Here is a 14,567-nt window from a genome sequence, read left to right as displayed (position 1 = left end):
ACCATAGTATAGTTTAGTGGCCAACATTTAAAAATAAATCATTACTTTCTGAAAATTACTTTTTAACTCTGGAGAAGTATCTGAAATTACATATTTTATCCTCACATTACATTATATTATACTAAGTGGTGACCGTAGTATTTTCCTGCTAGCATCTGCCTGAGTGAGTGGTGCTGGTTGCTCTTTGACAGAAGCCAGTAACCCAGCTCTTCATTCTGAAACTAATTCAGACCTGTGCTGCTGCCTTTAACAGGGGTGTAAATAAAGATTTATTTCAAACGAATAGACAGAAATTGGGACTTTTCAGAAAGTGAGCCACTGTTTATAAAAGGAAGATTTTATGAGAAGGGATGGCACATGATGGCACATGAGTAAGCTAACTACTGAGTGAGAAAACTACTAATGGAAAGAATCAACTGCATGAAGTATTTTCCAGTGGATCTAAGTTGGCTTTTATTATTTGAAATTTTAAAGTATATATGAGTATGTATATGTGTGTTTATATGTATATATATATAATATTCTCAGCTATTCAGGATTTTATAGAAGGCATCACAAGAAGCTGGACAGTAGAGGGTTGGGAGTTTGGGAGAGGAGTAGAAATTTTTTAATGGGGTAAGGAGGTTGTAAGAGGTTATCCAGTAGGCATGTGTATTTAGATACAAGTTGATGAGAATGTCAAGCAGTATGAGTACCGTATTAATACTCAACAGAAATTGAAAGCTGTACTCTCTGGAGAACAAATTTCAGTCCTGCCTTTAAATCAATAATAGCATTGCTACCCATCTGCCAGGTGTTGTCCCACTGCCTTTTGTAGACAAGCAGGGTTCCACTGTCTTTTGTGGACATATCTCACAGCAAGAAATGAGCCAAGGGAAAAAGCAATATTGAGGTCAAATTAAGTGAAAGCCCACTGCTTCTCTCTGACAGTTGTAATGTAGCTGCAGAAGACCTGAGTATAGACTAAATACACATAATTAAGATATGTTCTTCAGATAAACTTCCAAGCCTTATTCTTCTACATGTATAGGACTCAGTCCAGTAGTTCTGTAGAACAATATTAAAATGTGAAAGGTTGAAGGGAGCATCCAAATAAAAGTGCATTTTTGTTTTTATTCTTTTCCACAAGAAGTTTCTGTTACAATGTATGTACTACACATGCATTATACTCGAGTTGTTGAATTTGCAGCAATGCCTACATATATTTAAACAATTATAATTCAGGACATGTATGGTTCACATGAATGATCCATAATCAGTATCATGTTGAATAACTGATAAAGTCATACTTTGTCTATATTAGGAAAAAGATATGCAGTTCGTCTGAGGAGACATGCAAATGAGGCAAAACTGAAAATATCATGAAATACATGTAAGACAAAAATAGCATTCACTTTATGGAACTAAATCTTGGTCCATTTAGTCTAGCACCTAGTCTTTGGCATAAATGAAGAGACTGTCTCGTCTTACACGGGTCCTTGGTCTAATATCTGAATTTGTATCTGAAGAATGAGTTCTAATATAATTTCCAAGGTATGTTATCTTTAGAGATTTTAGCCTTCCAATGTGCATTTATACATAAATGGACATCCAATGCCTTTTTAAATTTTTTCTTTGAATCTTCTGCCTCTGTGGCATCCTATACCCATTTGTTTTGTTAATATAATTTCATGCTGTGTGAATAAATACTGGTTTTTATTTGTTTTGAGTGTAGATGTTGTCAATTGTATGTTGCAGTCTGTGTTCCTAGTCTTCAGGCTAACATGCTGGAGTTGTCCTTGTTTGAGTGAATACTGGATTATTTGATTCATAAATAATTATTATCTTTTTATTTCATAGTAAATGTTTCTGATAAGTCCAGAAAAATATATTTTTAGGTAGAGACAGTAAATAAACAGGAAAAAGAAAATGTATTTCAATTTGACCTGGAGTAACATTTGCTGACAATAAGTTATGGAAGGTGCACCAATACCAGTGGGAAGGGAGTGTTGCCTCTACCAATATTTCCCAAACACCAAATCAGTGTAGTAAACTAATTTGAGATATCTTTTGGGGAAACATCCATGCAAGTTTCAAGTCTTATTTTTAGTTTTCAGAGGAAAAATATTTTTTTAACTTTCAGTATTATTAGCCATACAGAACAATAACAAGAAAAGGTAAGAAAAAGGTAACTGATTTTCTACCATCCAAGAAGATATTAAGCGAGTTTCTACTACAGAATGTGGATGGAATACACAAGCTAGATCTATATCAGGTACTTGTTATCTCAGCTTGAATTTGCAGATAGAAAGAAATCTTAGTCTTTAATAGAGCAGCTTTTATCCAGACATGGCAGTCAGTAAACATATTTTTTCCAGAATTACTTTTCACAATATATTTTTTATTTAAAAGCATTATCAGTTGTTATAAAACAGCCAGTGTTTGTCTGCAAAATACTCAAGTGCTTTTTTGCTATAAGATTTTTTACAGCCTAAATGAACTGGATATCATGGCAGAAAAAAAAATAAAAAATAAAAAATAAAACTCATTATCACAGAATTCTAGGAACCTTAAATACTGTGTAAAAATAAAATTCCCATTGTGATTTATCTGTGGAGAGATACTTTCCCTAGTGTCCTTGTGCTTTTAATTATTTTCCTAGACTCACCTTGGAAAAAGAAATAATGAAATCAACTTCATTACTTTTATATTACTCTTACAGCTTAATTCATTTTTTGAATGAAAGAGCAGCTTTCCTCTTAGAAGCATCTATTTAAGTTCTGTTTCTGACAAAAGGGAAATCTTTGTCGTTAGCTTTTAATCTTAGAAAGATTCACAATATTTTATCTACTAATAAAGAAAAAATGAGAATGTTTTTTTTTTTTTAAGAAAGTTATGCTGAAAACATGATTTTTTGAACATGAGCCAACATTCTTTTTATGTTTGCTTTTATTTAATATTTTGTATGTTTAACTTTTTGAACTTTGTGCTGCATAAGATATGAATAGTGTTTACAATGAGTGCTTCATATTATATTCTTTTTTAAAAATGACATATCTAAAGCTTGAAATATCTGAAAGTTGCAATAGTTGAAAGTAATGAAATTCACTAAGGCAGTGATTAAAGTTATCAGTCAGTCCTATTTCCCAGTGGAGTAAACTAAACTAGTTGTTAAGAATAGATGGACCACTTGCTAGCTATAACAAAAGAGAACTATCAAAAACAAGCAACCCTCCCAAGACTTTGCTACCTTGTCTAGACTGATAAAACAATTCTTTTTCTCCAGGCATTTCTTAACAATAATAATAATAATAATAATAATAATAATAATAATAATAATAATAATAATAATAATAATAATAATAATAATAAATCTCTTTTTATTATTAGGTTTTGTTAAGAGGATGTTCTGAATTGCTTTTCCTTAAAGGTGTGATTGCATTTGACACATCAGAATCAGGTCATTTGGTGTCTTATCCAATGTTCACCAAGGCAATTGGAAGTCCTTCTGTTTCATTCTTTTAATTTCAGCCTAATTCCATGCTGTTTGTAAATTATGGCAACGATCTCAATGGTTCCATATGCATACATATATATATGCATACATATATATGCTTGCATATATTTTTCTTAGCACTTATCCCCTGTGGATTGTGATTTCATCCCTTGTGTGTACAGAATTTTCTAATACGTCAATATTATTGGCACACCTGAATGAGAATGGGAGCATAGACACCACTGAGCCTCCTCCACCGTTTATGCACCAGAAAAATCTGCTAACGTTATTTTTTGTTTATTTCAGGTTTCTTTTCTCCATGGAAAACTCCAAAGCCTGTAAGTTCCCTTTCAAAATTATACACTTTGCATTCATAAGATGACTATCATTCAAAGCAAATTTCTGTAGACTTTCATCTAACCCACCTGTTCCCAGCTCACAAGACACCTCTCAGCAGTACACCAGCTCTAGGTGAGACACAGCATCAGGGGTGGCCTTGTTAATAAGCTCTGAAGGTCTATTCACTTGGAGACTGCCAACAGCTGTTTGGAGAAAGGAACTTAAAGATGGGTGGCAAGAAGTTAAAAAGGCAGTGACTCAAAAATGAGGAGCCTGCAGAAGAAGGAAGCACTGAGACCAGTTTAGTTAGCAATCTCTTTGCAAGAGATAACAGGCAATTTTTCTGTTTTAAAAGTGCGTTGATCCAAATATCTTGAGAGCAATTGTGTTTGTGGTTTTTTTTGTGTTTTTTTTTTTTTTTTTTTTCTACATTAGTAGATCTAGAAACAATAGTCCCATTTCAAGTAAGAGGTTGGATTAGACCTATGATTTTGACATTTAACCCCCAAAGTATTAAGATTTATTGTATTCTATGACTATAAACAATTACTGTATTTATTTTGTTGACACCAAATTATATCCTATTTTAAAATTGTGACATCATTCTCAGCATGAAAAGAAATCATAGACTACTATTTTTGGCTTTCTGTTTTCTGGCTTTGGGGATTTTTTGTTTGTTTATTTTATTTTGTGTTTGTTTTTTGTTTTGTTTTGTTTTTTTTTCTCTTTCTTTCTTTCTTAGCTTGTAAAGACCTTACAGTATTCCTTATCTCTCATCAGGGGCGTTTTGCTGGAAAAGAGGGCCCTGACTTTGCCTGTAGGTATCTAAAAGCAGTAGGAATGACAATAGCACTATTTCTTAACTTTTTTTTATATATATATATAAGCTAATTTTTTAAGATTTCTTCTTTTTGTATTAGGGTGTTTTAATCTGGACAACTTCACATCCTCTCATACTGGATAATGGCACACTTATTGCAACCCAAATTGATTTTTGTATCCTGTCAAACACTAGTGGAAATTAATTAATCAGTTGATGCAATTTCATCAAACTGCTTTTAGCTTGTGGTGTTTTTGAGTAAAATGCCAGAGGATGGATGCAATATATTAGCAGTATAGTAGCATAAGTTTGTTTATTTTTCAAAGTAGCAGGATGTTTATAGACCCCATGAAAATAAATCTATCTATTAAGGGTTAGCCTATTCTCACCAGATTAAGGTTCCTACCTGGCTGGAACATTCCACTTCTCATCTCATGCAAATAGTGATGAAATAAGGAACTTGGAACTTACTTGTCATAGATTGAAAGCCAAAGATCTCCATGGGCAGTGCTGCCCCTCTTGAGATATATATCAAATACATAAAGTTAAGCATAATGTTGATGATTATCTACACTGTTTTGGTATATAAACAGTTGTATAGTTGTTCATGTTCAGGTAGCACTTGCCAATAATCAGAATCTAGAGACACAACCAGAGTGATATAATTTTTCATGCAACAGTCTGAGCAGAGTAGGGACCACAAAATAAGGTAGCATCACTTTGTGCAGATACTGTACCTGCATGTGGGTTAACTGTACATAACTAGTCTAATTTAGTGTAGTCTCAGTATGAGAGCTCACAGTGATAAACCAGTTTAAGGTAGTATGCATTCCTCTGTCTTCACCCCTTTAACTAGAGAAATAATCAGACATGAATTTCTAACAGTCACGGTGTGAAGATAAGATTGAAGCCAAGTGTCACTGAAGCACTGTCTGCAGGCAGTCTGAAGCAGTAAAGACAGCACCAGGAGGTCTATGAAGCCTTGCTGATGCCACATCACAGCCCTGTAGCAGGCAAGAAAAAACAGATGGCCCCAAACTGAGCTGCTTCTCTGCTTGGGTGACTATTGCTTCCCTCTCATGTCTCTGGCTGGAGAGGTGAGAAGTATCCACCGCTCTCCTTTAGAGCAAAAAGTGGACCATGTGCCATTGGCTGGAAGAGAAGAGATAAGCCCCTCTCCCCAGGGCAGAGGCTCACAGGTGGTAGGTACACCCTGTGTCTGTGTGCTCAGCATCCCAGACTAATCTGGGTTGACAGAAATCCTATGATTTCTATGTATATCGTGTTCTATTATTACTGTTCAACAGTAATGTAATATTAACACAAATTGAATTTGAGCAACGTCACCAAACTATTACCTAATTTAGATTTTATACACTGCACACAATACCATGCTTATTCATTTCCAAGAGTGCCTTATAGGCGAGTAAGCATTGTGATAATTCACATTGCAAAACACTTCTTGACTATTTAACTAACCAATATGGGTTTGGGAGGCATAATCCCTTTGTCTTTATCTGCTTATGTAACTCCTTGTGTTAGCAGTGCTACCCACAGGTAAGAACACTTTGCTCAGTTTTTAATTTCACACATAGAGATTTAGAGGTGACCAGCAAACAAGAATTAGATGTATGGGACCCAGTAGAGCTTTGCTAATTGATCTCCATATTCTCATCCTTCCTTTAGCAAGGAAGTTTGTTCATCAAAGATAATTACTTTTTCCTTTTTCTTTTTAAAATCTTCTTTAAATATTTCATTTTTACTCAGTTTCACATTTTGAAAGAGGTAAGTGTTCTATTTCTCTGCTACAGTCCAAGAAATTACGAAATATTTAGTTCTAGATAGACAGGGCCCCAGATGTCTTTCTGCTCCATAGCAGCAAGATAAATAGTTTGGTTTGTCAACTTGTTATTCTTTTTAGATTCCTTACTGAAGGCAAAACATAAATATTTTTCTTCATTATTTTTCCTGGTCATAAGGAGCTTGTATTGATCCCAGTTCTCCTTTTCCACTTAGACATAGGGAGTCATAATCAGGTTTGTTTCTGGAGACCTTTGAATTTATGCTTCCACAATACAATTATATGCTGTATATATGTTTATATGTACTTGAGCTAATTCCTTCAGAGCTAGAAGCACTATTGGAAGTATTATTGTGATTTTCATGTGGCTTGCCACATAAACTAATACAGAATAAATTTATTGCACTGCAAAGGGGAACCTGACTGCACATTAAGTATCTTTCTGTACCTAAGCTATTTCAATGACAACTCAGGTATCTCCATATGGCACTTCACTGTGCAGGATATACACACCCTTAATGTCCTTTTATATCACATCCTAGTCACCGTCTTCTATATCTGACCCACTATAAATGTGTCTTTCTTGAATAACATTGGTGAGGATTGAATACAATATTCCATATCTTCATCATAATATTAATACTTCCCTTTGTTAACTTCAATACCGTACCCAATACATACTAGCACATGAGAGTCATCCTGTGACTGACTGAGACATCTAGATCTTTTCTTCAGTTTCCAATGAATCAGCCCTACTTACTGAAAAAATAAAAAAAAAAAAAAAAAAGAAAAAGAAAAAATAAAAAGAAAAATCTGACAAAAGTGTAGCTTGAGGTATAAAGAATAAGGTCCTTAACAACAGAAGACGGATAAAATCTATTTTGAAGTATGATATGCAGTGCACCTGGGATGTGCAGTTATAGTTGCTCAACATATTTTCCACAAGGACTCTAAAGCATCTGTAGTCCACACAATACTTGGTGAAAAAGCCTGATGCTGTTAATCATCAGAACAGAGAGCAAAGCTCACCTGATGTGCCAAGTACCTTCTGAAACCAAGGAACTGAATGTGAAGGATAATCAGAATTTGTAGAGCAAATTTTCTGTAGACTTGCAAACAACTTTGATTAGATACTGCTGATACAACACTAGAAGCTAGTGATATTGAATTGCAGTGCAGTTTGGTTCTGAAAGTAATTTTTTGTGGAATTAACTGATTGATGGGCTATGTGAGAGAGCACACTTCTGGAGGCTTTACTAGCTTTTGCTTCAGCAGGGATCACAGGCAAGGTCAAATATTCATTTCCTGGGATAAACATCTGTGTTTTGTTTAACTTAATCAACTCTCTCAAAAAGAAAAATCCCCAATATCTCCACGTCTTATTTTACGCAATGCGTATTCCCTTCTAAATTGATGTGCTTCAGAGAGCACTAAAGGGAGTCTTGGAGAAAATTTGGATTAAAGCAGCTTTCATGAACAGTCAATACACTTCTCTCTAAATTGTCTGGAAGAGTAGAAAACTTATCCTGTGCTTGGGAGCTTGACTGGATGACAGCGATATAATTTTTGATGTGGGAAGAAACTGCAAGAAATGAAGAAGTCTACATGAGATTAATGCTCACCTTCTTCTGAATTTTATCATTCAATATTCAACTATCGCTAGTTGCTCAAATAGGTACTTTAATAATTTTGCTTTTGTTGGTTCTTTTTCTTCAAGTAAATTCTGTTTGCAATTACAGTAATCTACCTGTTTCTCCCTTTGCAGCCAGGTATTTACATGCATTCTGAAAAAATACAACATTAAGATCATTCAGTTGTAACCCTGTCTGGGCACTTTGTTAAACACTATGTTAAGTTATATATTTTGATGAATCTGATAACTATAGCTTCACAGTCGCACAGATTTTGCCTTTAGCAGAATGCTTTCCAATAGCTTAGGGTATTCTGTAAGAGACACTCAACATGCTGCAGGGTAATGTTGGGTCCTAATCCACACAGAGTGGTATTATCTGAGAATCACAGAATTACACAGAATTTCTAGGTTGGAAGAGACCTCAAGATCATCGAGTCCAACCTCTGACCTAACACTAACAGTCCCCACTAAACCATATCCCTAAGCTCTACATCTAAACGTCTTTTAAAGACTTCCAGGGATGGTGACTCCACCACGTCCCTGGGCAGCCTGTTCCAATGCCTAACAACCCTAAGTAAAGAACTTCTAAGTAAAGAAGTTCTTCCTAACATCTAACCTAAAACTCCCCTGGCGCAACTTTAGCCCTTTCCCCCTCGTCCTGTCACCAGGCATGTGGGAGAATAGACCAAAAAGACCAGAAAGATCACACCTTCCCATGAGCAAAAAATTAACAAGTTTGAACAAATAATTTTATAAACAGCACAATACTCATCATTTATCTCAAAAGACAGCAAAGAGATTTGCTAATTTTACAAAATACTTTACCTTTTACTGAAATCACTGTCTTTAGCCTGATTGTAGCAGTCACCATTTTTGAAAAACACCTTTCTTGTCTGTATGTTTTTTATTCCAGATGATGGAACGATGGGAGAATCAAGGCAGCCCTCAAACAAGCCTATCTGCTCCAGCTCTACCACAGAATATTCCCTATCCACCCACTCTTCACAGGAGTTCATTTCCCGATTCAACAGAGGCCTTTGATCCACGGAAACCTGACCCATATGAGCTGTATGAGAAATCAAGAGCTATTTATGAAAGTAGGCGTAAGTGAAAATCCTGTTCATCCTGCTGGCCATTTAATATTTTAAGCTTTTGCCTATGAATGTGGTGGTGTTAACACAGTTTTCTTTAATTAGCTTTTATAATTTAAAGAAAGCAACTATAATCCCTGTTAACATAAGCCATTAAAAATTATTCAAAAAATCAACACTTGCATATATTCCTAGATCTTTCTATATTTTAAAGTTTGACTTTCACAGGTTTGTTTCCTGATGTTTCTGCTCTCCTCATTTTGACCCAAATCCTTAGTGAAGAACAGTATGCATGCTACTATATTTTGATGTTACTTCTCTTCATAGTTAACCAATTTGAGGGTGTGAAATTATCAATACAAAATAGTTCCACTTACTTTTACTTTGAAGTGAAGTTTATAAAATATATTTCCATATCATTTGTTTTTATAAAAATTATTTTGACAAGTTATGATGTTGTCCTTGGTAGTTAGAAAGAAACCTATAATCCTAACAGGCACTATTTGAGGATCTATTCAAAACAGTACTGAGCTAACAAGATGTCCATTTTGATTTCATGTGTTTTTAATCATAGAATCATAGAATGGTTTGGGTTAGAAGGGACCTTAAAGATCATTTAATTACAACCCCCAACGAATATACCACATATCTTCCACAATAAGAATAAAAGTTTAATTAATTAATTTCTTACTGTAAAGAACATTTTAGCTAAAAACTGTTATTCTAAAATGTCCAGAGTTTTAATGCTTATTAAGATCAAAGCTTCAAAATAGTGTGTTGTTTTTTCTTTATCTGAGATTTTTTCATAGCTGTTTTCACTTGTAAGTATCAGTTTCAATTCATTTTAGAAATTCCTTATTCTCTAATCCAAATTATTTTATCAATTACACATAAAATATTGCACTGCAACTAGTCCAGATAAACCATTTTATATTAATTGAGCCCTGTGACATAGAGATAAACCTAAACTATCCCAATCCATGATATGGGAGGTACAAATGGGAGGTTAGTCTATGATAAATCATAGAATCATGGAATTATGCTAAAACCTGTGTTTAAAAGACCTAATTGCATTTGAGTTTTGTTCAAGAGGCAACTGAAAGTTGTACACAAGCCTTCTTCAGACATATACCTAGTGAAAATCAGAATTAACAGCATGAAGCTCTTATGCCCAAAACAAGAAAGTGAGGGATGTAAAGCAAAACTGCAGTAATCACTCCTCAGATTTCCAAGTATCCTGATTTTACAGATAATCCTGAAAGCTTTAATCTGTTCTCTTCTGACTCTTACATCCTACAGACATTTCTTCTAAGTCTTTACTCAACATTTCCCAACGAGATCTCTTCTGCATTCGTTCATGTCCCTTGGTCATAAATAACCACTTCCAAATGTCTTTGATGTCACTGTCATTTTTTTTCATACATGCCATCAGCACACATTTTAACAAATTCAGTTCCTCATGGCTTTGATTGCTTTTTGTTTGTTTGTTCATTTTTCCTCTACATAGTACTAGCATTTCCTGAAGTGAGAGAAACAACAGGCAGGAAGTCCATTACTGAGTCAAAAAATTGTCATCTAAATTGAGTGCATGGGAGAAGGTTTCAAGATAATGCACACTTAGTTTCCTGCCATATGGCTGTGTCAGGCTGGTTGTCTTTGGTGAAGACATACTCTTTAAGGGTACAGGAAAAGTTCAGCTACTTTTGGGTTTAAGTAGTTCTTATCTCGAAGCAAGTTTGCCTTATATTCTGGCAAGACCTGAAAAGAAAGAGGTTCATCTTCTAAAAATAGTGCAAAGAAGTGAACAATCATGACCTGGAAAACTCTAAACGAAAGAGGTAGTGTTAGCTTTTTGTTTCTCTCACAGTGAAAGTGTTATTAAGCAGTTCTTTTTCATACTGCTGTAGTTCTGAATTTCTACAGAACCTTTTATCAGAAGATCTCACCGCAGTCGGCACTCACCAGGACCTTTTCAAAGCCTCCTGCTTCCCCATCAAGGGAACGAGTATGTTAAGCATCACAGCATAGTTGTGTGAGAAGCACAATTGACATGACTCAGAGCTGAGAGCAAGAGCTAGATCCAAGGAGCCTGATTCACAGGCTTTTTTGCTAGATATACTCATCCCTACCTAATGATAGCAAGACAGGGTCTCCAAGCATGAAAGCACCACAAAAGAGGATCATTTTCATTCTACAGAAATGTTTTTCTGCCCTAGGCATGTGAAGGGCCTACATGACCTTGTGTAATAGGGAGATTTCAATTTTTAATAATCACATATGAATTGCAAAAGACTACTGCTACTGCACTGAAAATGGTTTTGTAGAAGCAGTTCTACCAATACAGGTTTGAGATGAATCAAATGATGCATTAGTACACAAGTGGAGTACACAAGTATTTTGTAAATCATAGCTCCTCGGAAAATTGTTTGTCACCCATTACCTGTTCTCTGTCAGCTCTCACCTCTTAGCTGCCACCTGCATCTCCTGTCACCTGCCATCAGCTGCACACAGTAGCTCAAAGTAGCCAAACAGGAGCATAAAGTGTTTCCCAAGATTGATGATGTCACATCCTCCAAAACTGCTGCCTAAAAGAAGGGAAATTATTTTCTTCTTTCTCATTCCTTTCTGCAGCTAAATCTCTTATTTGTTTGTATCCCTTCTTTTTTGTTTGTTTTAATTTATTTCTTCTCCCCATTAAAGAGAACCTATGCAGCTTTCTGCTGTAAACATTTCTTTGCCAAACTCAGAAATTGAGGAGGAGACCTGCTCAAATAACTGGATTATTTTGCGTTTTTCCATCCAACTGCACATTTTAGATGTCTTAAAGGCAAATCCTTTGACTTCTTTCTCATGAGAGAAATATGTCCTTGTATGTGACAGCATTGTGACTCTGCTGATAACCATGGAAGTCAGGCACAGAAGCTCTAACATGAAACATCAGAGCAGGAATTCCCTGTTAAAGAACATATTATGAGTCCTTATGCACCAGTTGTTACAGGTGTAACTGGAGCTCCACAGAACTCATTCTCCTGAATTTAACATTTTTGCCTTTATACATTCTCCTTATATTTTCTTTTGAACAGTATTTGTTTTAAACACACAGTTTAAAACCAACTTTTTTTCAGAGGTCTGTATAGGCAGACATCACTTAAACAGGGGACACAGAGCTGTTGAGAATCATAATGCTATAGTATTTCTCCTTTTATAAAATGTGTAATAGAATTTTGGTTTTATGGTCCTCTAAAGAAAACAACAAAATGAAACCTTTCTTTACAGCAGTAAGGTTATGTTTCTCCTTCAATAAGTATTGTAGTCCAGGACTGCTATGCCAGTAGGAAGAATGAGATAAGCTAGTGATAAGCTCTCATTAAAAGTGAAATCTGAACAATTACAGATCCACCTTTTACTGGAAGGACAGAGGTTCCTTCTTCAAAATCTTGCATGTTAATTTCTCTCCTGACCACAGTGAATTCCCCAAGTTCATTTCAAATCCATCATCTATCTGTCTTATGCATTGTAATTTTTTTTCTTCTGCCAGACAAACTGAAAAAGAACCAAAAGGCAAAGTCCACCAACAGCTGTGAAACATGTAAACAGTTAATGTATTAGCATCATGCATTATTAGCCTTCATGAAATAAGGATGAAATTCTCACGCAAAATCAGGGTACCAGGCAGGCATTTTAATACGTATTCACAGGATGCCTTTACTCTAAAATATCGCTGCAGGTATTCAGAACATATACAATAGAAAGCATCAGCAACAAGCAAGATTTGTTAAACATTATTCTGATCAATACTGTGTAACTTTGAAAATGCTATTTTTACAGAAAAACACTAAGGCCATCAGGGCTTCCTAAATATGATATTCACAGGACATTAAAGAAACAAACAAAAAAACAATCAGGTGTATAGAACTGAATGTGTTATCACCTGATGGGTCTTTGGCATAGCCTACAGCAAACCACAATTTTCTAGTCATTGTTTGTTGGCTGAAGGCCTACATAATTGAACTCAAATATTTAGGGAGCCTTATCTTCAGTCTAAGAGGTTTCACATTTTTTAAGGTGTATGAAAACATATATATATGTGTGTGTGTGTGTATTTAACTGCAAACTATGAAGTGTAATATTTGGTACTATGGTAGTGTTAAATACATAGCAATTTGAAGTATTACAGAAATATGAAGTAGGTTTTTTTCTATGGGTAGAGGGTTTGGGACAGAGTCCAGAAAAGAAGATTCTAGTTTCAAATCTTCCTTATGCTTAGTTTTGCATATATTTAAAACTTTCTGTTCACCAGTTCATGTCTCTTATATCAGTGAGACATGCCTGCCTTCACTTAGTAAATAAGAGGTTATTAGGAAACTACTAATTATTATGTTTTATCATCAAACTAGTCCTTGACCTAAAGTATGAGCAAGGCAATTTCTCCAAGTAATTTCTAAATAGTACAGGTTGTTTTTTTCCCTGCATGTTTTTCTACCTCAAGCAACAGCATACAGAAAAAGTCTAAGAACTTATATGCCATGACAAAATGGATTTTCTGCTTATAAGAACTGACAGTGAAACCTAAAACATTTTCAAATGGAATTATAAGAAGATCATCATCGCAGTACTGTGGATGTAAAGTGATTTTGATTGCTGGATTGTAAAGCAGGTCCCAAATGACCTATGCTAATATGAAGTGTCAGTTTTACAACCGATTGTAGTATTAAAGATGCAGTATTCCTTTCTCTCAAGCAATTTACATTTTACTAAGAGGTATACAAATAGATTTTCATCTGCAAAGTGACAGGGTGTACTTAAGATGTCAAAGTAATAATCTAAGTAAGAAAACTGACTTGAAAGCATTGGAGAATTGGTCACAGGTTATCATCTCCTGCTGAGCATGGCATGAGACCAACGGGAACAGCATTGCCTGTGGACACTTTCAAACAGCTCCTTGCCATGTTTGTTGAGGACATTGTTACATGATCATACTCATCCTGTTAATGTGTAAAACTCTCTCATGGGTAGGACTGAGATGCTGAAACATCATTTTCATTTCAGTTCAGACAGGATTGTGTCCCAGCTCTTGTTTATTGTTTATTTACTTTCATAAACATTTTGCAGATTTTTTTTTTCAAAACTATGACTTCTTAAAATGTTTTTATAGAGTGTAATTTATTTTAAACTAATCATAAAGCCAGATCTGCAGGTTTTTTACTATCCTATCTTCTGACAGTAAACCTACCTTTTGATTTACCTGATATGGAAATTTTGATATATAGTAAGAGCCTTTGAGCTCCCATAGTAGTCCCCATAGTTCAAATTTATTTCTGTTATATGTCAGTCTATGATTCCCAAGCCAGAATCATACACCTTCAGCAGACTGAGCTAATGAAGTTCTTCCTGGGAGGAGGAGTACA

At 35.0% G+C, this 14,567-nt stretch overlaps 1 protein-coding gene across 3 annotated transcripts in view; it reads left to right on the top strand.

Moving 5' to 3' along the window:
* The window catches only part of MAGI2 (membrane associated guanylate kinase, WW and PDZ domain containing 2), a gene marked incomplete at its 3' end in the record, with an annotated part of 758,986 nt that overhangs the window by 663,356 nt on the left and 81,063 nt on the right, over positions 1-14,567 (top strand). For all 3 annotated transcript variants that reach the window (XM_084287031.1, XM_084287030.1, XM_084287029.1), the window contains 2 exons: positions 3,782-3,813; positions 8,982-9,171. In XM_084287031.1, coding sequence (XP_084143157.1) covers positions 3,782-3,813; positions 8,982-9,171 — 222 coding nt within the window. The remainder of the gene's footprint in view (positions 1-3,781; positions 3,814-8,981; positions 9,172-14,567) is intronic.

Source organism: Netta rufina, assembly GCF_964035555.1.
Source record: "Netta rufina genome assembly, chromosome: 1".
NCBI lineage: Eukaryota > Metazoa > Chordata > Aves > Anseriformes > Anatidae > Netta > Netta rufina.
This window is presented reverse-complemented; position numbering and strand designations above follow the sequence as displayed.